Source organism: Rhinopithecus roxellana, chromosome 17 (assembly GCF_007565055.1).
Source record: "Rhinopithecus roxellana isolate Shanxi Qingling chromosome 17, ASM756505v1, whole genome shotgun sequence".
Classification (NCBI taxonomy): domain Eukaryota; kingdom Metazoa; phylum Chordata; class Mammalia; order Primates; family Cercopithecidae; genus Rhinopithecus; species Rhinopithecus roxellana.
In genome coordinates this window covers 67,874,752-67,893,571 of record NC_044565.1, presented here as the reverse complement: position 1 = coordinate 67,893,571, position 18,820 = coordinate 67,874,752, and the positions used below count along the sequence as shown (strand labels likewise).

The window sequence follows — 18,820 nt, the reverse complement described above, 5'->3', positions numbered from 1 at the left end:
CACATGCCTGTAGTTCCAGCTAGTCAGAAGGCTGAGGTGGGAAGATCTCTTGAGCCCAGGAGCTGCAGCTGCAGTGAACTCTGATCATGCCACTGCATTCCAGCCTGGGCAACAGAGCAAGACCCTGTCTGTAATGGAAAAAGAAAAATCACCAAAAAGATTTTAAAAACACAATATAGAGTATGTTGGGAGAGGAATGCTCAGGCCTCCACAAGACCACCTTAAAAGTATGGAGAATATAAAATGAACGCAGAGGCTCGATTTTGTATCTATTATTATAACAAATGTTTTTTTTTTAATTTTATTTATTTTATTTTTAAAGATAGAGTCTTGCTCTATGGCCCAGGCTGAAGTACAGTGGTACGATCTCGGTGCACTGCAACCTCCGGCGATTCTTGTGCCTCAGCCTGCTGAGTAGCTGGGATTACAGGTGCGCGCCACCATGCCCAGCTAATTTCTGTTTTTTTAGTAGAGATGAGATTTTGCCATGTTGGCCAGGCTAGTCTCGAACTCCTGGCCTCAAACAATCCACCTGCCTCGGTCTCTGAAAGTGTTGGGATTACAGGTGTGAGCCACTGTGCCTAGCCATAACAAATTTTAAAAATAATAATACTTCATGGCCGGGCGCGGTGGCTCATGCCTGTAATCCCAGCACTTTGGGAGGCTGAGGCGAACGATCATGAGGTCAGGAGATTGAGACCATCCTGGCTAACACGGTGAAACCCTATCTCCACTAAAAAAATACAAAAAAATTAGCCAGGCGAGGTGGCGGGCACCTATAGTCCCAGCTATTCTGGAGGCTGAGGCAGGAGAATGGCGTGAACCCGGGAGGTGGAGCTTGCAGTGAGCCGAGATTGCGCCACTGCACTCCAGTCTGGGTGACAGAGCAAGACTTCGTCTCAAAATAAATAAATAAATAAAAATAAAAATAAAATAATAATAATACTTCATGCGGACCCAGGCGTGGTGGCTCACACCTGTAATCCCAGCACTTTGGGAGGCTAAGGTGGACAGATCACAAGGTCACGGGTTTGAGACCAGCCTGGCCAACATGGTGAAACCCCATCTATACTAAAAATACAAAAGTTAGCCAGGTGTAGTAGTACATGTCTGTAATCCCAGCTACTCAGGAGGCTGAGGCTGGATAATTGCTTGAACCCAGGAGGCTGAGGTTGCAGTGAGCCAAGATCGCACCACTGCACTCTAGCCTGGGCAACGAAGTGAGACTCTGCCTCAAATAATAATAATAATAATAATAATAATAATAATAATAATATTTCATGCCTATGATGCTGTAATAAAAATGGTTCCATTATTTACTGCTGGCAGTAGTTTAAGTCATTAGAATGATAACTGACAATATGTTTCAAGATATACAAAATGTTTATAACCCTTTGTCCTCTTCTGGAATTTCTTTCTAAGAAAGTTACCTGGCCGGGCGCGGTGGCTCAAGCCTGTAATCCCAGCACTTTGGGAGGCTGAGATGGGTGGATCACAAGGTCAGGAGATCGAGACCATCCTGGCTAACATGGTGAAACCCCGTCTCTACTAAAAAATACAAAAAACTAGCCGGGCGAGGTGGCGGGCTCCTGTAGTCCCAGCTACTCGGGAGGCTGAGGCAGGAGAATGGCGTGAACCTGGGAGGCGGAGCTTGCAGTGAGCTGAGATCCGGCCACTGCACTCCAGCCTGGGCGACAGAGCAAGACTCCGTCTCAAAAAAAAAAAAAAAAAGGAAGTTACCTAAAAAAGCAAAAAATTAGGCTGGGAGTGGCAGCTCACACCTGTAATCACAGCACTTTGAGAGGCCGAGGCAGGTGGATCCCTTGAGTCCAGCAGTTCAAGACCAGCCTGGGCAACATGGCAAAACCCTGTCTCTACAATAAAATATAAAAATTAGCCAGGCATGGTGGCGGGTGCCTGTGGTCCCAGCTACTCAGGAGGCCGAGGCAGGAGAATCATTTGAACCTAGGAGGCGGGAGGTTTCAGTGAGCTGAGACTGCACCACTGCACTCCAGCCTGGGTGACAGAGTAAGGCTCTGTCTCCAAAAAAAAAAAAAATATATATATATATAAATAATATATATACACACACACACATACACATGTATACACACATATATACGTATACATACATGTGTATCTATATACTTATATATACGTGTACATATACGTATATATACATATACATGTGTATCTACATACGTGTGTGTGTGTGTGTATACATATGTTAGGTAAATTGAAAATAGCAAGACATAAACTTGTGTTTATAATATGTCCATAGAGGTGAAAAAGGGGCTGGGTGCAGTGGCTCATGCCTGTAATCCCAGCACTTTGGGAGGCTGAGGTGGGCAGAGCACGTGAGGTCGGGTTGGAGACCAGCCTGACCAACATGGTGAAATCCCGTCTCTACAAAATACAAAATTAGCCAGGTGTGGTGGTGCGCACCTGTAATCCCAGCTACTCGGGAGGCTGAGGCAGGAAAAATCACTTGAACCCAGGAGATAGAGGTTGTGGTGAGCTGAGATCACGCCATTGCACTCCAGCCTGGGCAACAAGAGTGAAACTCTGTCTCAGAAAAACAAAAAAAACACAAACAAAAAAAAAAAAAAAGGGAAAATGAAAGAAACCAAGTAGCCATGGTAGGGAATATGTGACGTTTCTCATTTTATTTCTATGATGATTTTGATGTTTGTGCAATTATTTTTTTCTGGAAGGAGAGAAAGACAATAAAGGGTTAAAAACGTGTCCCCAGAATTCTTTAATAGACTGGTAAGTATTTACTCCAGGGTTAACTCTTGAAGTAACAAATTTCGTAAATGTATTACCTTCTATAAATAGTAAAACTCCCTTTCATTTGTCCTAAACACTGCTGCTGTCAAACCTCAAGGCGTGAGCTCTTATTCTACGTGCCAAGATGGATCGGAAAAGCCTGGATCTTTCCTTTTCACCCCCAGTTTTGATTGTTTCATTTCCAGACTTATCTTCTTAACTTTTCTTTGTCTTTTCAGAACAAAGAGTCCTTTTTTATTTTTTATTTTTTTTGAGACAGAGTCTCACTCTGTCACCCAGGCAGGAGTACAGTGGCATGATCTCAGCTCACTGCAACCTCTGCCTCGGGTTCAAGTGATTCTCCTGCCTCAGCCTCCCGAGTAGCTAGGATTCCAGGCATGTGACACCACACCCAGCTAATTGTTGTATTTTTAGTAGAGATGGGGTTTCACCATGTTGGTCAAGCTGGTCTCGAACTCCTGACCTCAGGTGATCTACCCGCCTTTGCCTCCCAAAGTGCTGGGATTACAGGCATGAGCCACCACACCCAGCCGAGTTCTGTATTTTAAAGTCTCTTATAATAGCCCTGGGATGGCTTCAGCCGTCCTTCTCTTTTTTTTTTTTTTTTTTTTTTTCAGACAGAGTCTTGCTCTGTTGCCCAGGCTGGAGTGCAGTGGTGCAATCTTGGCTCACTCCAGCCTCCGCTTCCTGAGTTCAAGGGATTCTCAGCCTCCCGAGTAGTTGGGACTACAGGTGTGCACCACCACGCCCAGCTAATTTTTGTATTTTTAGTAGAGATGGGGTTTCACCATGTTGGCCAGGCTGATCTCGAACTCCAGACCTCGTGATCCGCCTGCCTCAGCCTCCCAGAGTGCTGGGATCACAGGCTTGAGCCACTGCACCCGGCCTAAGCCTCCCTTCTCTTGATCTTCTCTCTCCTTTATGTCTCTGGAGATGCAGTAAGAGAACTACACACAGTACTCCCTATTGAGCTGCATCATGGTTTTATATGAGGGTATAATGTTTTGTTTCCAAAAAGCCTTCATGATGGTGCCTGGGCAGATGCTACTGACTTTTTAGCTGTGGCAGCATATTCAGCCAGTGTCTTCTGGGAACAATGGAGTGTTACTCCTCCTCCTCCTCCCCTTTTTAGGGCTTATAACTGATTGCCCATGGCTATCATTTCATTAGTAGAGTTAGGATTCCTTTTCCCCAAAATGTAAAATTGTAATTGACAACAACAAAATGGCTCATCTGCCATTTTTTGTCAGCTCACATAGGCTAGAAATTCTCTTGTACTTTACCACCTAGGAGGACTTGGGGGTGTCTGTGAAGTTGGGTATTTCACCCACGCATTCCTTCTTGCACAGCTTCAGAGATTAGTCCTGTTGTTTCACACTTGAGCGCCTTTCCATCCAGAGAAATACCTGTTTATTTCTGTTTCCTCTCCCTAGTTCACTTCCCCTTTCTCCATCTTCTCACTTCCCATGTAACTTTGAATAACCTCTGATGTGCAGCCTTACCAGGAGCGCTTTAGCCTCCAGGGTTCTGGTCACTGGCTTCCCCATGTGCTGTGATAACCCATTCCGTCCCATTCTGAAAGAACTCTCGGAGATTAGTCAGACACCATTTCCTTTTGCCGGAAACATGTTGCTTTCCTTTAGCAGGTTCTGCTTCCTAAAGGAGTCACCACAGCCCCTGCAATAGAAAGAGCTTGGACTTTGGAGCCAGGCAGGCCTGGGCCGGGTCTCCATTTAAGTTTTTTGTTTTTAATTCTTTCTTTTTTTGAGACAGGGTCTCACTGTCGCCCAAGCTAAAGTACAGTGGCGTGATCTCAACTCACTGAAGCCTCAACCTCCCAGGCTCAAGTGATCCTCCTGCCACAGCCTTCCGAGTAGCTGGGACCACAGGCCCACACCACCGTGCCTGACCCATTTATATATATATATATATATATATTTTTTTTTTTTTTTTGAGACGGAGTCTTGCTCTGTCGCCCAGGCTGGAGCGCAGTGGCCGGATCTCAGCTCACTGCAAGCTCCGCCTCCCGGGTTTACGCCATTCTCCTGCCTCAGCCTCCCGAGTAGCTGGGACTACAGACGCCCGCCACCTCGCCCGGCTAGTTTTTTTTTTTTTTTTTTTTTTTTTGCATTTTTTAGTAGAGACGGGGTTTCACCGTGTTAGCCAGGATGGTCTCGATCTCCTGACCTTGTGATCCGCCCATCTCAGCCTCCCAAAGTGCTGGTATTACAGGCTTGAGCCACCGCGCCCGGCCCCATTTTTATATTTTTTATAGAGACGGGTTTTGCCATGTTGCTTGGGCTGGTCTTGAACTCCTGGACTCAAGGGATCTGCCCACTTCAGCCTCCTAATGTGCTGCAATTACAGGCATAAGCCATCCTGCTCAGCTGAATCTCCATTTAAATTTAATGAGAGGCATATAACTATCATATTTTCCAGTGAAAGCTCACAGATAGTTATCTGCCAAGCACTGTGCTAAATCCAGGGACCCTGAGATATGAGTAAGATATGATTGCTGTCCTGAGGGAGCTTACAGGCAAGATAGCATGTAAATGAATAATAATTCTATTATGAGAAATGGTAGGAATATGGCCTGGTTACTGAGGGGGCCATGATGTGAACTTGGATGGGTTACATCACCTCTGTGGGCTTTCACTGGAAAAATGATAGTGCTAATAGTATGCATGCCCCTTACAGCAGTCCTTTTCAGACATTCATGTGCATCCAAATTACCTGGGAATCTCAGTACAATATGGATCTTGATTCACTAGGTCTGAATTTCTTGTTTGATTTGCTTATTTATTTTTGAGATAGGGCATTGCTATGTTGCCCAAGCTGATCTTGAACCCCTGGCTCAAGCAATCCTCCAGCCTCAGCCTCCAAACAACTGGGACCACAGGCATGAGCCACCACACCTGGCTCTGGAATTTTAAAAAAGCTCCCCAGGTGATTCTAACATGCAGCGAAATTTGAGAACAAGTGTCTTTTGATTAGGTGTCAAAGAATAAAGAATGCTAGAGTCACATAAAATGCTGGGGAAGTGAAAGGTCTTAGGGTTGAAATGGACACGTGTATCCCAGATTCGGAGCCCAGGCCAGACAGCAGGCTCCTGAAGACCTGCGACCCAGCGTCACGGGATCAGGTATCCATGGTCCACAACAGTAGGGACCTCCTCCATGTGCTGCTTCTCTTTTCTCTCACGCCCACCCCACCCTTCCTGCCAGGTTCCCCAGATGATCGGGCCCGTGACAGTGAGTGTGGATTGATGAATGGGAGGAGGAGAAACTGGGATAAAGAGAGCCCCGGGTGGCCGGGTGCAGTGGCTCACGCCTGTAATCCCAGCGCTTTTGGAGGCCGAGGCGGGCGGATCACTTGAGGTCAGGAGTTCGAGACCAGCCTGGCCAACATGGCAAAACCCCGTCTCTACTAAAAATACAAAAATTAGCTGGGCGTGGTGGCACACGCCTGTAGTCTCAGCTATGTGGGAGGCTAAGGCAGGAGAATCGCTTGAACCTGGGAGGTGAAGGTTGCAGTGAGGTGAGATCGCACCAATGCACTCCAGCCTGGGCGACAGAGCGAGACTCTGTCAAAAAAAAAAAAAAAAAAAAAAAAAGAGAGAGAGAGCCCAAGGAAGGGACCCAGAACCCGCTCTGGGACAACCCCCAAGGATTCTGTTTGGTTCATCTAATACGTATTTTAGCACTTGTTATCTGCCAAGCACTGAGCTCTGAGATATGAGTAAGATATGACTGCTGCCCTGACGGAGCTCACAGGGGAGACAGCAGATAAACGAATAATGATTCTATTATGAGAAATAGTAGGAATATGGCCTGGTTACTGAGGGGGCTCGAAAGAGCAATTTCGAGGGGATCAGGGAAAATTTCCCAATGGTCAAAGTGTGCCTTGCAGAATAAGTAGCAGTTTTTGAGTGAGATGTGGAGTGGGAGGAGGAACCCAGGAGCTTGTGAAATGCCACTGCACATTGAGGGAGCTGGAATTCTTGTTTTCTTTTTTGAGACGGAGTTTTGCTCTTGTTGCCCAGGTTGGAGCACAATGACGTGATCTCGGCTCACTGCAACCTCCGCCTCCCGGGTTCAAGCAATTCTCCTGCCTCAGCCTCCCAAGTAGCTTGGATTACAGGCATGTGCTACCACGCCCAGCTAATTTTGTATTTTTGTAGAGATGAGGGTTCTCCATGTTGGTCAGGCTGGTCTCGAACTCCCGACCTCAGGTGATCTGCCCACCTTGGCCTCCCAAAGTGCTGGGATTACAGGTGTGAGCCACCGTGCTGGGCCCTCAGGGAGCTGGAATTCTTTTGGTGAGGCTGGGGAGCAGAGCACACTCGGAGCATGAGTGGTGAGAGGAACCCGGGAGGCCAGGCCAGCTCCCGGGGCCTGTCACTGCAGCCAGCCTTGGATTTCATCCTGCAAGGAATGGAGGTCCATTCAGTAGTTTGAAGCCGTGCAGCAACCATTCACAGTTGTGCGTTTTTTTTTTTATTGTGATGAAGTCTCACTCTGTCGCCCAGGCTGGAGTATAGTGGTGCAATCTCGGCTCACTGCAGCCTCTGTCTTCCGAATTCAAGTGATTCTTCTACCTCAGCCTCCTGAGTAGCTGCTGAGTAGCTGGGAATACAGGTGCGCACCACCACACCCAGCTAATTTTTGTATTTTTAGCAGAGCTGGGGTTTCACCATTTGGGCCAGGCTGGTCTTGAACTCCTGACCTCAAGTGATCCACCCCCCTCAGCTTCCCAAAGTGCTAGAATTACCGGCGTGAGCCACCGTCCCCAGCCCAGAGTTGTGTTTTTAGTGGATCTGCCTGGGTGTCATGTGGCGGAGGGGAGGAAGGGGACACCGAAGCAGCGGGGAGACCACAACAGTGGTCTAGGAGAGTTGTGGGGGCTGCAATGAAGTTAGCAGCTATCAGTAAGAATGAAAAAGAGGGGGTGGTGGCAGCCACACTGAGGATCTGGTTTGATGGCCTTAACTCACTGGCCAGATGCAGTGGATGAAAGGCAGGGCAGGGATGAGGCGAGGCCGGTGAGTCGCTGAGGGTGCAGTGTAAGGGATTCTTCCCTCTCACGGTCCTGCAAATGCTGACCTGGAGTGCAAAGGAGGGCCTAGGATGGGTTTAGGTCTGTGACGAGGCGATGGGGTAAGTGGGGAGATCATTAACCAGGAGCACAGGCAGCTGCAGTGTGGCAGCATGGACAGCCTCTAGGGCTCAAGGCCTGCCTTGAGCCTCTGAGGCTATGTGGGGCTGGAGTGAGGCTCGTGCCTCTCTGGCTGCCCCAACTTCACTCAGCATCTTTGAATGACAAAGCCTCACACAGCCCAGTCCCTGACCTCCCGAAAGCCACTGTTAACCTTTGTCCGGCTGTGTTCCCAGTGATGTGGCTCTTACAGGTGGTCTGCTCCCCAAGTCTGACAGCACCCCCTGCTTTGAGATCCCTCAGGCAGGTCAGCTGTTTCCACTGGGGAAAAAAAAATTCCAGTGGAAAAGCAGCCAGCTTTTTCCACTGGTTCAAGGTGATTTCAACCTTCCAGGAGGCCCGTGATGAAGTCAGAGGACAACTGGGTACCCTGGGAGAGCACTTTCTTCTTATTTTATTTTCATTTTCTAAAATTTCAAATCAGGCACCCCCCAAACCAGAATAGGTTTCGAGAGGCTGCCGACAGCACTCTCTTGAAAATACATTTTATGTAGTCACAGTTTACACAAATCTGACATTATTTCAGCTTCAGATTCCAAAGCACTGACTAGGGGCTTTCGCAGAGTGAGGCTGGGGTTGTGGGGTTCAGATCTCTCCTCTTTGCTACTCAATAGCTGCATGGCCTTAGGCTGGTCATTCTCAATGTCTTCATTTGTTAAATGGGGAGGGGAATAGCCCCTCTTAGGGGAGGATGGAAACCATGGTGTTAAAGGCTTAACTCAGTATCTAACAGATACTTAGTGCTCAGCAAATGTTTGCCAGCCATCCTGGAACATAGGCAGTGTTCCAGTATTGTAGATGACAGCCCTGAAGGGAATAATTTGCCCAAAGCCTTGAGGTAAGTGGGCAGAACCAAGTCTTCCTGGCCTTCTCCAAAGCTCCTGCTGTGCTGGGCCCGTGCTGTTCCTTCTTGCTGTGCAGTCTGCTCTCTTTGGCTTTTCTTCTGCTTTCCACATCAGCTGAAGATTTAGACCCTTTCCTGCTGCCTGTGTTGAGAGCTGTCTTCCTGAGTTGGAAGCCAGTTAGCTAAGGGCTGGGCTGCGTGGTGACTGTATCTTATCTTTCCCAATCCTCAACACCAGCTGAGTCCTGGTTGCCAGGATTAGGTTGCCATCCCCATCCTCCTCCTAGCCCTGGTGAACGAACCTTTCCTGTGTATCCAAAGCAAACAGATCAGGTGCCCTAGATCCCCGAGGGGCACCCTCTCTGCCTCCCTAGTGGTCCTGCTGACAATGAGAGCCTTGCACTGGGACCTGAGACACTGGAGGGGAAAACTCCATTCTCCCTGAAAGCCGCAAGGCCCCATCTGGGACACATCTTGTGTCCACTCCCAGAAGGACCACAGAGCAGGGAAGCAAAATCTCTCCAGCTGGCAATGTTGTGGACCCTTTGCAAAGCCCACCTCCCAACCCCTCTGTGTCCCCAGGCCATGGAGAGCAAGCTCCTCATCGGGGGCAGGAACATCATGGATCACACCAATGAGCAGCAGAAGATGTTGGAACTGAAGCGGCAGGAGATTGCCGAGCAGGTAGGGCCGCCAGGTGCCAGGTCCCCTTGGAGAGCATGGCCTGCAGCTCATATCTGGGAGGTGTAGGGCAGTAAACCATGGTGGACTCTGGATCTCTGGAATTACAGTGCTGAGAATCTCAGACATGCCACCCTGGGTCCCACAGGTCTACTGGCCCAGGGTCTTCCCTCTGGCAGGGGCACTGCTAGCTGGTGGGTGAGAGGACGTGATAGCTCTCCATGACGTCAGCCTCCACAAGCCACCTGGTGCTAATTCCTGGGCTTTCCACAAGGTGGTGCGAGTTCTTTGCCAACTGTATGACTGTTTCCCTAAATCATCAAGAACCACAATTTGTTGGTCTTACCAATAAACCATTACACTACTTGGGGAGAGGGTGAGGCAGCTTGGAAGACAGTGTGATATGCCTCCATCTATGTCACTAACACCCCTGGAGTAGGCCAGCTCTTAGGGCTGGAGTCTCCATCCTCATGGGGCAGAGCCTGGCAAAGGCATGGCCCTGGGAACTGAGAAGAGGGTTCCCAGGGGCTCTGCAGGATTGAGTGGGAGCAGTGGATGTGGGCCATGGGCCATGGGCCATGGTGAAGCCAGGTCCTGACACAGGGAGAGTGAGCCAGTCCCCTGAGCGTTCTTGGCCCTCCTGGGTATGCTCTGCTCCTTTGAGCCACACTGCCCGTCCTTGGCCTAGAAACGTCGTGAGCGGGAGATGCAGCAGGAGATGATGCTCCGGGATGAGGAGACCATGGAGCTCCGGGGCACCTACACGTCCCTGCAGCAGGAGGTGGAGGTCAAAACCAAGAAACTCAAGAAGGTGAGACGCTGCAGTAGGACCGGTCAAGGTGTGCTGGAGGCCCAGCAGTCTCCGCCCAAGGGTGTCTGCTTCAGGGACTCCTCCCCATTTGGCTGGAACTGCTGAACCCTTGAGTGACATGGCTTGGGCCTTGGGAGTGAATAGCAGGGGGAGGCAGGAGGCGGGGGCTGGGGGTGGAGTAGAGCCTTTTCTCCTGGGCCAGGGTGGGCTGTGACAGGCTGCAAACTCTGTCACTTGCAGTATCCAGGGTTACGATCCTTATGGTCCTGGGTGATTTCCCCATTCAGTGTCACCAGTGAGTCACAGTTGGGATAGCTGGGCCTGGAGCAGGGCCGGGGGAATACAGAGAGGCTGAGGAGGAGACTGGAACCCCGGGAAGCTCAGGCAGGGAGCATCAGGCTCTCAAGGACATGTCAAGGGATGAGAATAGCCGCTCACCAGGACCCTGCAAAGCCCGTGGCAAGGGAAAGACATGTACATGTGAGGAGGGTCTAGGGCAGGAAGCAGCAAAGCTCCAGCTTGGATTCTGGGAGAAACCTGGAGACCCTTTGGGTGGCTGATGTGGCTGCCCCGGGGCAGGCCCGACAGAGGCACTGCCACTGAGGCAGTTACCATGGACCCAGCCCTCAGCGGCTTTGGAGAGCAGCAGGATGGCCATGCTGCCTCCACACCCCACTTTTGAGAGCCCCTGAAGAGACTGGAGTGGGAGGAGTCACCTTCCAAACTCTTCCAGGCTTCCTGCTCCCTGAGCCCGGTCTCCAAATGAGCCCTTGATCTCCAAATGAGCCCTGGGTCCCAGTTCCGGCTCTTCTATTTGCTGGTTGTGTGACCTTGAGCAAGTCTGTGCCTGGCTTCCGCATCTGTGAAAGGAGGGTATTGGACCAAAAGGTCCCTGGGGTCCCCTCCCGTTTGAACACTCCACGATGCTGATAGCAGCTGAGAAAGAGCAGGCAATGGCCACAGGCCTCAGTGTAGGAGGACCGGGCACCCCTTTAAATAGCCCAGCCCAGTTCGTGGTGAGTTGGGCACAGCAGGGAGTAAAGAAAAGGACCCCCAGCCTCATCCTGGGTTGAGTCGGTAGACTCTGAGCCTGCAGCCCTGCGGCCCAGGCTGAGTGACTGGGGCCTCGTTGCCACACCAAGCAGCCTCTGAGTGGCACCTGTCCCCATCCAGCTCTACGCCAAGCTGCAGGCGGTGAAGGCGGAGATCCAGGACCAGCATGATGAGTACATCCGCGTGCGGCAGGACCTGGAGGAGGCGCAGAACGAGCAGACCCGCGAACTCAAGCTCAAGTAGGGCCCGCAGCTCTTTTCCTCCCGGGTCCCACAGCCAGCCATCATTACTCGGGCCTCTCCTTCCCAAAGGCCGCATCCTGACTGTCTCCTCTCCCATGAGTCCCTTAGGAATAAAATGCGTCTGAGGGCTGAGGGATGGGCTCACGTGCTGGAGTTTCTTCTACCTCCTCTGCCTGTATTTTAGGAACCCCTCAAAATGGACACTACGTGCTGGCCAAAATTAACTCTGAAGGCCCTGAGGCTACCATCTTTGCATAAGAAGCAGGGATTTTAAATTTTTTAAAAATTATTTTTAGAGCCAGGCGCAGTGGCTCACGCCTGTAATCCCAGCACTTTGGGAGGCCGAGGCGGGTGGGTCACCTGAGGTCAGGAGTTTGAGACCAGCCTGACCAACATGGTGAAACCTAGTCTCTATTAAAAATACAAAAATTAGCTGGGCACGGTGGTGCGCACCTGTAATTCCAGCTACTCGGGAGGCAGAGGCAGAATTGCTTGAACTTGGGAGGTGGAGGTGGCAGTGAGCCGAGATCACGCCACTGCACTCCAGTCTGGGCGACAGAGCGAGACAACGTCTCAAAAAAAAAAAAAAAAAAAGGTGGCTCACACCTGTAATCCCAGCACTTTGGTTTGGTTTGGGAGGCTGAGGCGGGCGGATCACGAGGTCAGGAGATCGAGACCATCCTGGCTAACACAGAGAAACCCCGCCTCTACTAAAAATATAAAAAATTAGCCAGGTGTGGTGGCAGGCGCCTGTAGTCCCAGCTACTTGGGAGGCTGAGGCAGGAGAATGGTGTGATCCTGGGAGGCAGAGCTTGCGGTAAGCTGAGATGGAGCCACTGCACTCTAGCTTGGGCGACAGAACAAGACTCTGTCTCAAAAAAAAATTATTTTTAAATCTTTTAAAAATTATTTTAAAAATGTATGTAGTATATGTATATAGCATGTGTATATAGTAGGTGTATATATTAATATTTGTGGGATACATTAGATTTTTTGTTTTTGAAGATGGAATATTGCTGTGTCATCCACCCTGGAATGGTCTCAAACTCCTGACCTCAGGTGATCCGCCCACCTCGGGCTCCCAAAGGGCTGGGATTACAAGCGCGAGCCACTGCACCTGGCCACATGAGATGTTTGGATACAGGCGTGCAATGTGAACTAAGCACATCATGGAGAATGGGGTATCCATCGCCTCAAACATTTATCCTTCAAGTTACAAACAATCCAGTTACACTCTTTAAGTTATTTTAAAATATACAATTGGCTCAGGTGGTGGCTCATACCTGTAATCCCAGCACTTTAGGAGGCCAAGGCAGGGGGATCCCCTGAGGTCAGGAGTTTGAGACCAGCCTGGTCAATGTGGTGAAACCCCATCTCTACTAAAAATGCAAAAATTAGCTGGGTATGGTGGCGTGTGCCTGTAATCCCAGCTACTTGGGAGGCTGAGGCAGGAGAATTACTTGAACCTCAGAGGTGGAGGTTGCAGTGAGCTGAGATCACGCCATTGCACTCCACCCTGGGCAACAAGTGCAAAACTGTCTCAAAAAAAAAATACATATATACACACACACACATATATATACACACACATGTATGTACACACATATATACATACATATATACACATATATATACAATTAAATTATTGACTATAGTCACCCTATTATGCTATCAAATAATAGTGTTTATTCATTTTTCTATTTTTGTGTACCTATTAGAAGCAGTGATTTTTCAAGCTGCAGTATTTCTGTAGGGATCCTTTCCGCTTCTTGATTTTCCCACCTCCACATTGCCTCTGCCTCTTTTTTTTAAATAAATAAATAAATTAATTAATTAACTTAGTTTTTTGAGATGAAGTCTCACTCTGTCACCCAGGCTGGAGTGCAGTGGTGCGATCTCAGCTCACCGCAAGCTCCGCCTCCTGGGTTCACTCCATTCTCCTGCCTCAGCCTCCCGAGTAGCTTGGGACTACAGGCGCCCACCACCATGCCCGGCTAATTTTTTTTTTGTATTTTTAGTAGAGACAGAGATGGTGTTTCACCATGTTAGCCAGGGTGGTCTCGATCTCCTGACCTCGTGATCCACCCGCCTCGGCCTCCCAAAGTGCTGGGATTACAGTCGTGAGCCACCGCGCCTGTCCCCCTCTGCCTCTTGGCTTGTTGCTTCTAATCCTTAAACCCCTCACAGGTACCGTGTGATCTCTCGCTCACCCAGTTTCCCATCACTCCTTCATTCCTGCTCTCAGGTACCTAATCATCGAGAACTTCATCCCCCCGGAAGAGAAGAACAAGATCATGAACCGGCTTTTCCTGGACTGTGAAGAGGAGCAGTGGAAGTTCCAGCCACTAGTGCCAGCCGGCATGTGAGTCTCTAACCCAGCCGTCTGGGCTGAGGGACTTGTGGGTCCACTCCAGGTTGGGACTGGCGAGGGGCCTGAGGCCCTGCCTGCAGGGAGACAGATGTTTTGTGGATTGGGGAAAAGATGGGGAGGATGCCGATGGGGGATGAATTTCTCATGATCTAATTTGTAGGGGTCTCTATGATGGAAGGGTGTTCTGGGAAAAAAGTGTCTCATTGGTCTAGGATGCAGAAAATACCTTGTGAGCGATCTCGGGAGGGAGGAAGAACATCTCAGCCTCTTGACAATCCTAGCGAATGCTAACATCTGGCCAGGTCTGGTGAATATTCATTTGTCAGATGCCCCAAATAGCAACCACAGTTAATATTTGCCAAGGGCTACTGTATGCCGGATGCTGTGCAAGACTCAGGAGACAGAAGATAAATTAGATATGGTCCGAGCTCACAGTCCAGTGGGAAATAAGTAATCAGATCATCATGTGATAGAGCTGTGATCCAATCTCAGCGGGCTCGCTCATCCGGGTGATTCAGCATTTCCACCTTTTTCCACGTCCTAGCCCTTGGGTGCAGCTGCGGCCATTGGCTGGGTGTGCGGCTCCCTCTGCTGGTGGCCATAAAGAACATCCCAACAGAGTGAGGCCTCACCCGCCGGAGCCATGGGCCCTTAATTGCAAATACATAGAGAGAGGTGCTTAGGAGGCCAGACACCAATGCACCTTCCTGGAGATTCTTTGCTCTCTCTAGCCTGGGAACATTAATGTTAAAATAGGGCAAGAGTCTCCCCAAATCTGGGATGGGAAGCTAGCAAGAGGTCTACAGCTTCTCACTGAAGCATCAGATGCCTACTTGGTTATTTTTTTTCCCTTTCTTCCTTTTCTTTCTTTCCCTCCCTCCCTCCCTCCCTCCCTCCCTCCCTCCCTCCCTCCCTTCCTTCCTTCCTTCCTTCCTTCCTTCCTTCCTTTCTTTTTTAACAACTACAGCTTAGATGCCTATTTGATCTTTCTTAAAGGCTGATTTTACTTAAGGTGATACCACATAAGTTTGTAAGTGGCAAGCACACGAATAGAGGACTTTTCAGTGGTATCACTTTACACCTACAATCCACCTTTCCAATCTAGGTAGAGATTCTCAATAGTACATCAGCTATCACAGAGGTTTTCCACCCTGGCTGTAGCTAGAATACCTGTGAGTTGGGCTCCAGAGAGTCTGATTTAAAGGATCCCAGGTCTTTGGTTTTGTGATTCTGCATTTGAAGGCAGGCTAGAAAACCACTGCTCCAATGTCATTTGTCGGAGTTAGATGCTGGCGAGGCTTCACTCTGAAGGGTTATCTTATGCTTAGAAAACTTCTTTCTAGCTGGGCACGGTAGCTCAAGCCTGTAATCTCAGCACTTTGGGAGGCTGAGGCAGGTAGATGGCCTGAGGTCAGGAATTTGAGACCAGCCTGGCCAACATAATGAAACCCCATTTCTACTAAAAATAAAAAAAAAAAATTAGCTGCGTGTGGTGGCAGGTGCCTGTAATCTCAGCTGCTAGGGAGGTTGAGGCAGGAGAATCGCTCGAACTTGGGAGGCAGAGGTTACAGTGAGCCAAGATCATGCCATTGCACTCCAGCCTGGGCAACAAGAGCAAGACTCCGTCTCAAAAAAAAAAAAAGAAAAGAAAAGAAAAGAAAGGTTCTTTCTGCTGGGCGTGGTGGTGGCTCACACCTGTAATCCCAGCACTTTGGGAGGCCGAGGCAGGCGGATCACTTGGGGTCAGGAGTTCGAGACCAGCCTGGCCAACATGGTGAAACTTCATCTCTCTTTCTCTCTGTCTCTCTTTCTCTCTCTCTCTTCCTTTCTTTATTTTCTTCCTTACTTCCTCGCTTGCTTTCTTGCTTTTTTTTTCTTGAGTTGGGATCTCACACTGTCACCCAGGCTGGAGTATATAACTCACTGCAGCTTCGGGCTCAAGTGATCCTCCTGCCTCAGCTTCCTGAGTAACTGGGGCCACAGGAATGCACCATTACACCAGCTAAATTTTTTATCTTTTGTAGAAACAGGGTCTCACTTTTTTGCCTAGGCTGGTCTTGAAGTCCTGGGCTTAAGCGATCCTCCTCCCATTGTCTCCCAGCGTTGGGATCACAGGCATGAGCCTCCCCACCCAGCCTGGACTTCCACTCCTTATTTTTGTTATTTATTTATTTGCATTATTTTTGAAACAGTCTAGCTCTGTCTGCAGTCAGGCTAGAGTGCAGTGGTGTGATCACAGCTCACTGCAGTCTTGACCTCCTGGGCTCAAGCCGTCCTCCCACTCAGCCTCCTGAGTCGCTTGAACCAGCAAGCAGTTGCCACCATGGCCAGCTAATTTTTTTTTAATGTTTTTTAAAAGTTTGCTTTCTTCCACCAGGTGTTCATGCGTGTAATCCTAGCTACTCTGTGGGCTGAGACAGAGAGATTGCTTGAGTCCAGGCTATTGTAAGCTAGGATCATGCCACTGTACTCTAGCCTGGGCGATAGAATGAGACCTCATCTCTAAAAAAAAATTTTTTTTAATTTACTTTCTTCCTTTTAAGTAACCCTTACTTCAGTTGCAAGCAATGTTTTCATTATGGAAAATTTAAGTAAACATAGAAAGAATGAAAATTCCACCTAGTGGTAGTGTTTACTTACAATTGGATATGAACTTTCCACCATATTTTTTTTATACATAAACTTTTCTCCTTTTTGAGAGTTAAAATGGTTTGTATATGCTGAAAAAACCCATTCACAGATTTTAAAAATAAAAATAGCTACCTTAAAACAGCATACTTTAATTAATTTTTACAGTAGATACCTATAATAACTTTTTTTTTTTTTGAGACGGAGTCTCGCTGTATTGCCCAGCTGGAGTGCAGTGGTGCTATCTCGGCTCACTGCAAGCTCTGCTTCCCAGGTTCACACCATTCTCCTGCCTCAGCCTCCCGAATAGCTAGGACTACAGGTGCCCGCCACCACGCCTGGCTAATTTTTTGTATTTTTAGTAGAGATGGGGTTTCACCGTGTAAGCCAGGATGGTCTCAATCTCCCGACCTTGTGATCCGCCCGCCTCAGCCTCCCAAAGTGCTGGGATTACAGGTGCGAGCCACTGTACCTGGCCCCTATAATAACTTTTTAAAAAGAAAGAAGCTTGCTAGAATACAGATCCTTCTTTACTGTATAATGTTGCCAGTTTGTAACCCATTGTCTTTTTTACCCCGATCTTCTGCTTTAAAGGCAAGTTTGTGCTCTTTATTAAAGGGTTCTAATGTATGTCTCTAAAAGCCGTCGGCTCTTGTTGCCCAGGCTGGAGTGCAATGGCATGATCTCGGCTCATTGCAACCTCCACCTCCTGGGTTCAAGCAATTCTCCTGCCTCAGCCTACCCAGTAGCTGGGATTATAGGCGCCCACTACCACACTTGGCTAATTGTTTTTATATTTTTAGTAGAGACAGGGTTTCACCATGTTGGTCAGGCTGGTCTCGAACTCCTGACCTCAGGTGATCCCCCTGCCTCGGCCTCCTGAAGTGCTGGGATTACAGGCGTGAGCCACTCCGCCCAGCCTTCTTTCTTTTCTTCTTCTTCTTTTTTTTTTTTTTTTTTTTGAGATGGAGTCTTGCTCTGTCCCCAGGCTGGAATGCAGTGGTGCGATCTCAGCTCACTGCAACCTCCACCTCCCAGACTCATGTAATTCTCTAGCCTCAGTTTCCCAAGTAGCTGGGATTACAGGTGCACACCACGACACCCAGCCAATTTTTTGTTTTTGTTTTTGAGATGGAGTCTAGCTCTGTCGTCAGGCTGGAGTGTAGTGGCGTCATCTCGGGTCACTGCAACCTCCGCCTCCCGTGTTCAAGTGATTCTCCTGCCTCAGCCTCCCCAGTAGCCTGGACTACAGGCATGTGCCACCACGCCCAGCTAATTTTTGTATTTTTAGTAGAAACTGGGTTTCACTATGTTGGCCAGGATGGTCTCAAACTCCTGAACTCGTGATCCGCCCACCTCGGCCTCCCAAAGTGCTGGGATTACAGGCGTGAGCCACCATGCCCAGCCTAATTTTTATATTTTTAGTAGATACAGGGTTTTACCATGTTGGCCAGGCTGGTCTTGAACTCCTGATCTCCAGCGATCCACCCACCTTGGCCTCCCAAAGTTCTGGGATTACAAGTACAAGCCACCTCACCTGGCCCCCACCTTTCCTCTCTGTGATTCCTCCCAATGTCCTTGAGCAGGGAAAGTTGTGAAAAAAGAGTCAGTTCTTTGCCACTGGAAAACTGGAAAACTCTGTTTTTTCCTCAGAAGCTATTTGCTTTATTTTTACTTATTTTATTTTATTTTATTTATGTTATGATACGGAATCTTGCTGTGTCACCCAAGCTGTAGTGCAGTGGCATGATCTCGGCTCACTGCAACCTCCGCCTCCCAGGTTAAAGCAATTCTCCTGCCTCAGCCTCCTGAGTAGCTGGGATTACAGGCACCTACCACCATGCCCGGCTGATTTGTTTGTGTTTTTAGTCAAGACAGAGTTTCACCATGTTGGCTAGGCTGGTTTTGAACTCCTGACCTCAAGTGATCTTCCTGCCTCAGCCTCCCAAAGTGCTAGGATTACAGGTGTGAGCCACCACGCACAGCCAAAAGCTATTTGCTTTAAATTTACCTCCATAGTGTTAAGTCGCATTATTTTGCTGCTGCTGTTGAGATGGAGTCTCATCTGTCACCCAGGCTGCGGTGCAGTGGCACCATGATAGCTCGCTGTGTTGCCTGGGCTGGTCTTGAACTCCTGGCTTCACGCTAATCCTCCCACCTCAGCTTCCCAAAGTGCTGGGATTACA

General features: G+C 48.9%; 1 protein-coding gene across 2 annotated transcripts in view; it reads left to right on the top strand.

Moving 5' to 3' along the window:
* KIF3C (kinesin family member 3C) overlaps positions 1-18,820 on the top strand; it is a 67,485-nt gene that overhangs the window by 29,005 nt on the left and 19,660 nt on the right. For both annotated transcript variants that reach the window (XM_030921670.1, XM_010383019.2), the window contains 4 exons: positions 9,431-9,532; positions 10,218-10,340; positions 11,514-11,632; positions 13,881-13,997. In XM_030921670.1, the coding sequence (XP_030777530.1) occupies positions 9,431-9,532; positions 10,218-10,340; positions 11,514-11,632; positions 13,881-13,997 (461 nt within the window). The remainder of the gene's footprint in view (positions 1-9,430; positions 9,533-10,217; positions 10,341-11,513; positions 11,633-13,880; positions 13,998-18,820) is intronic.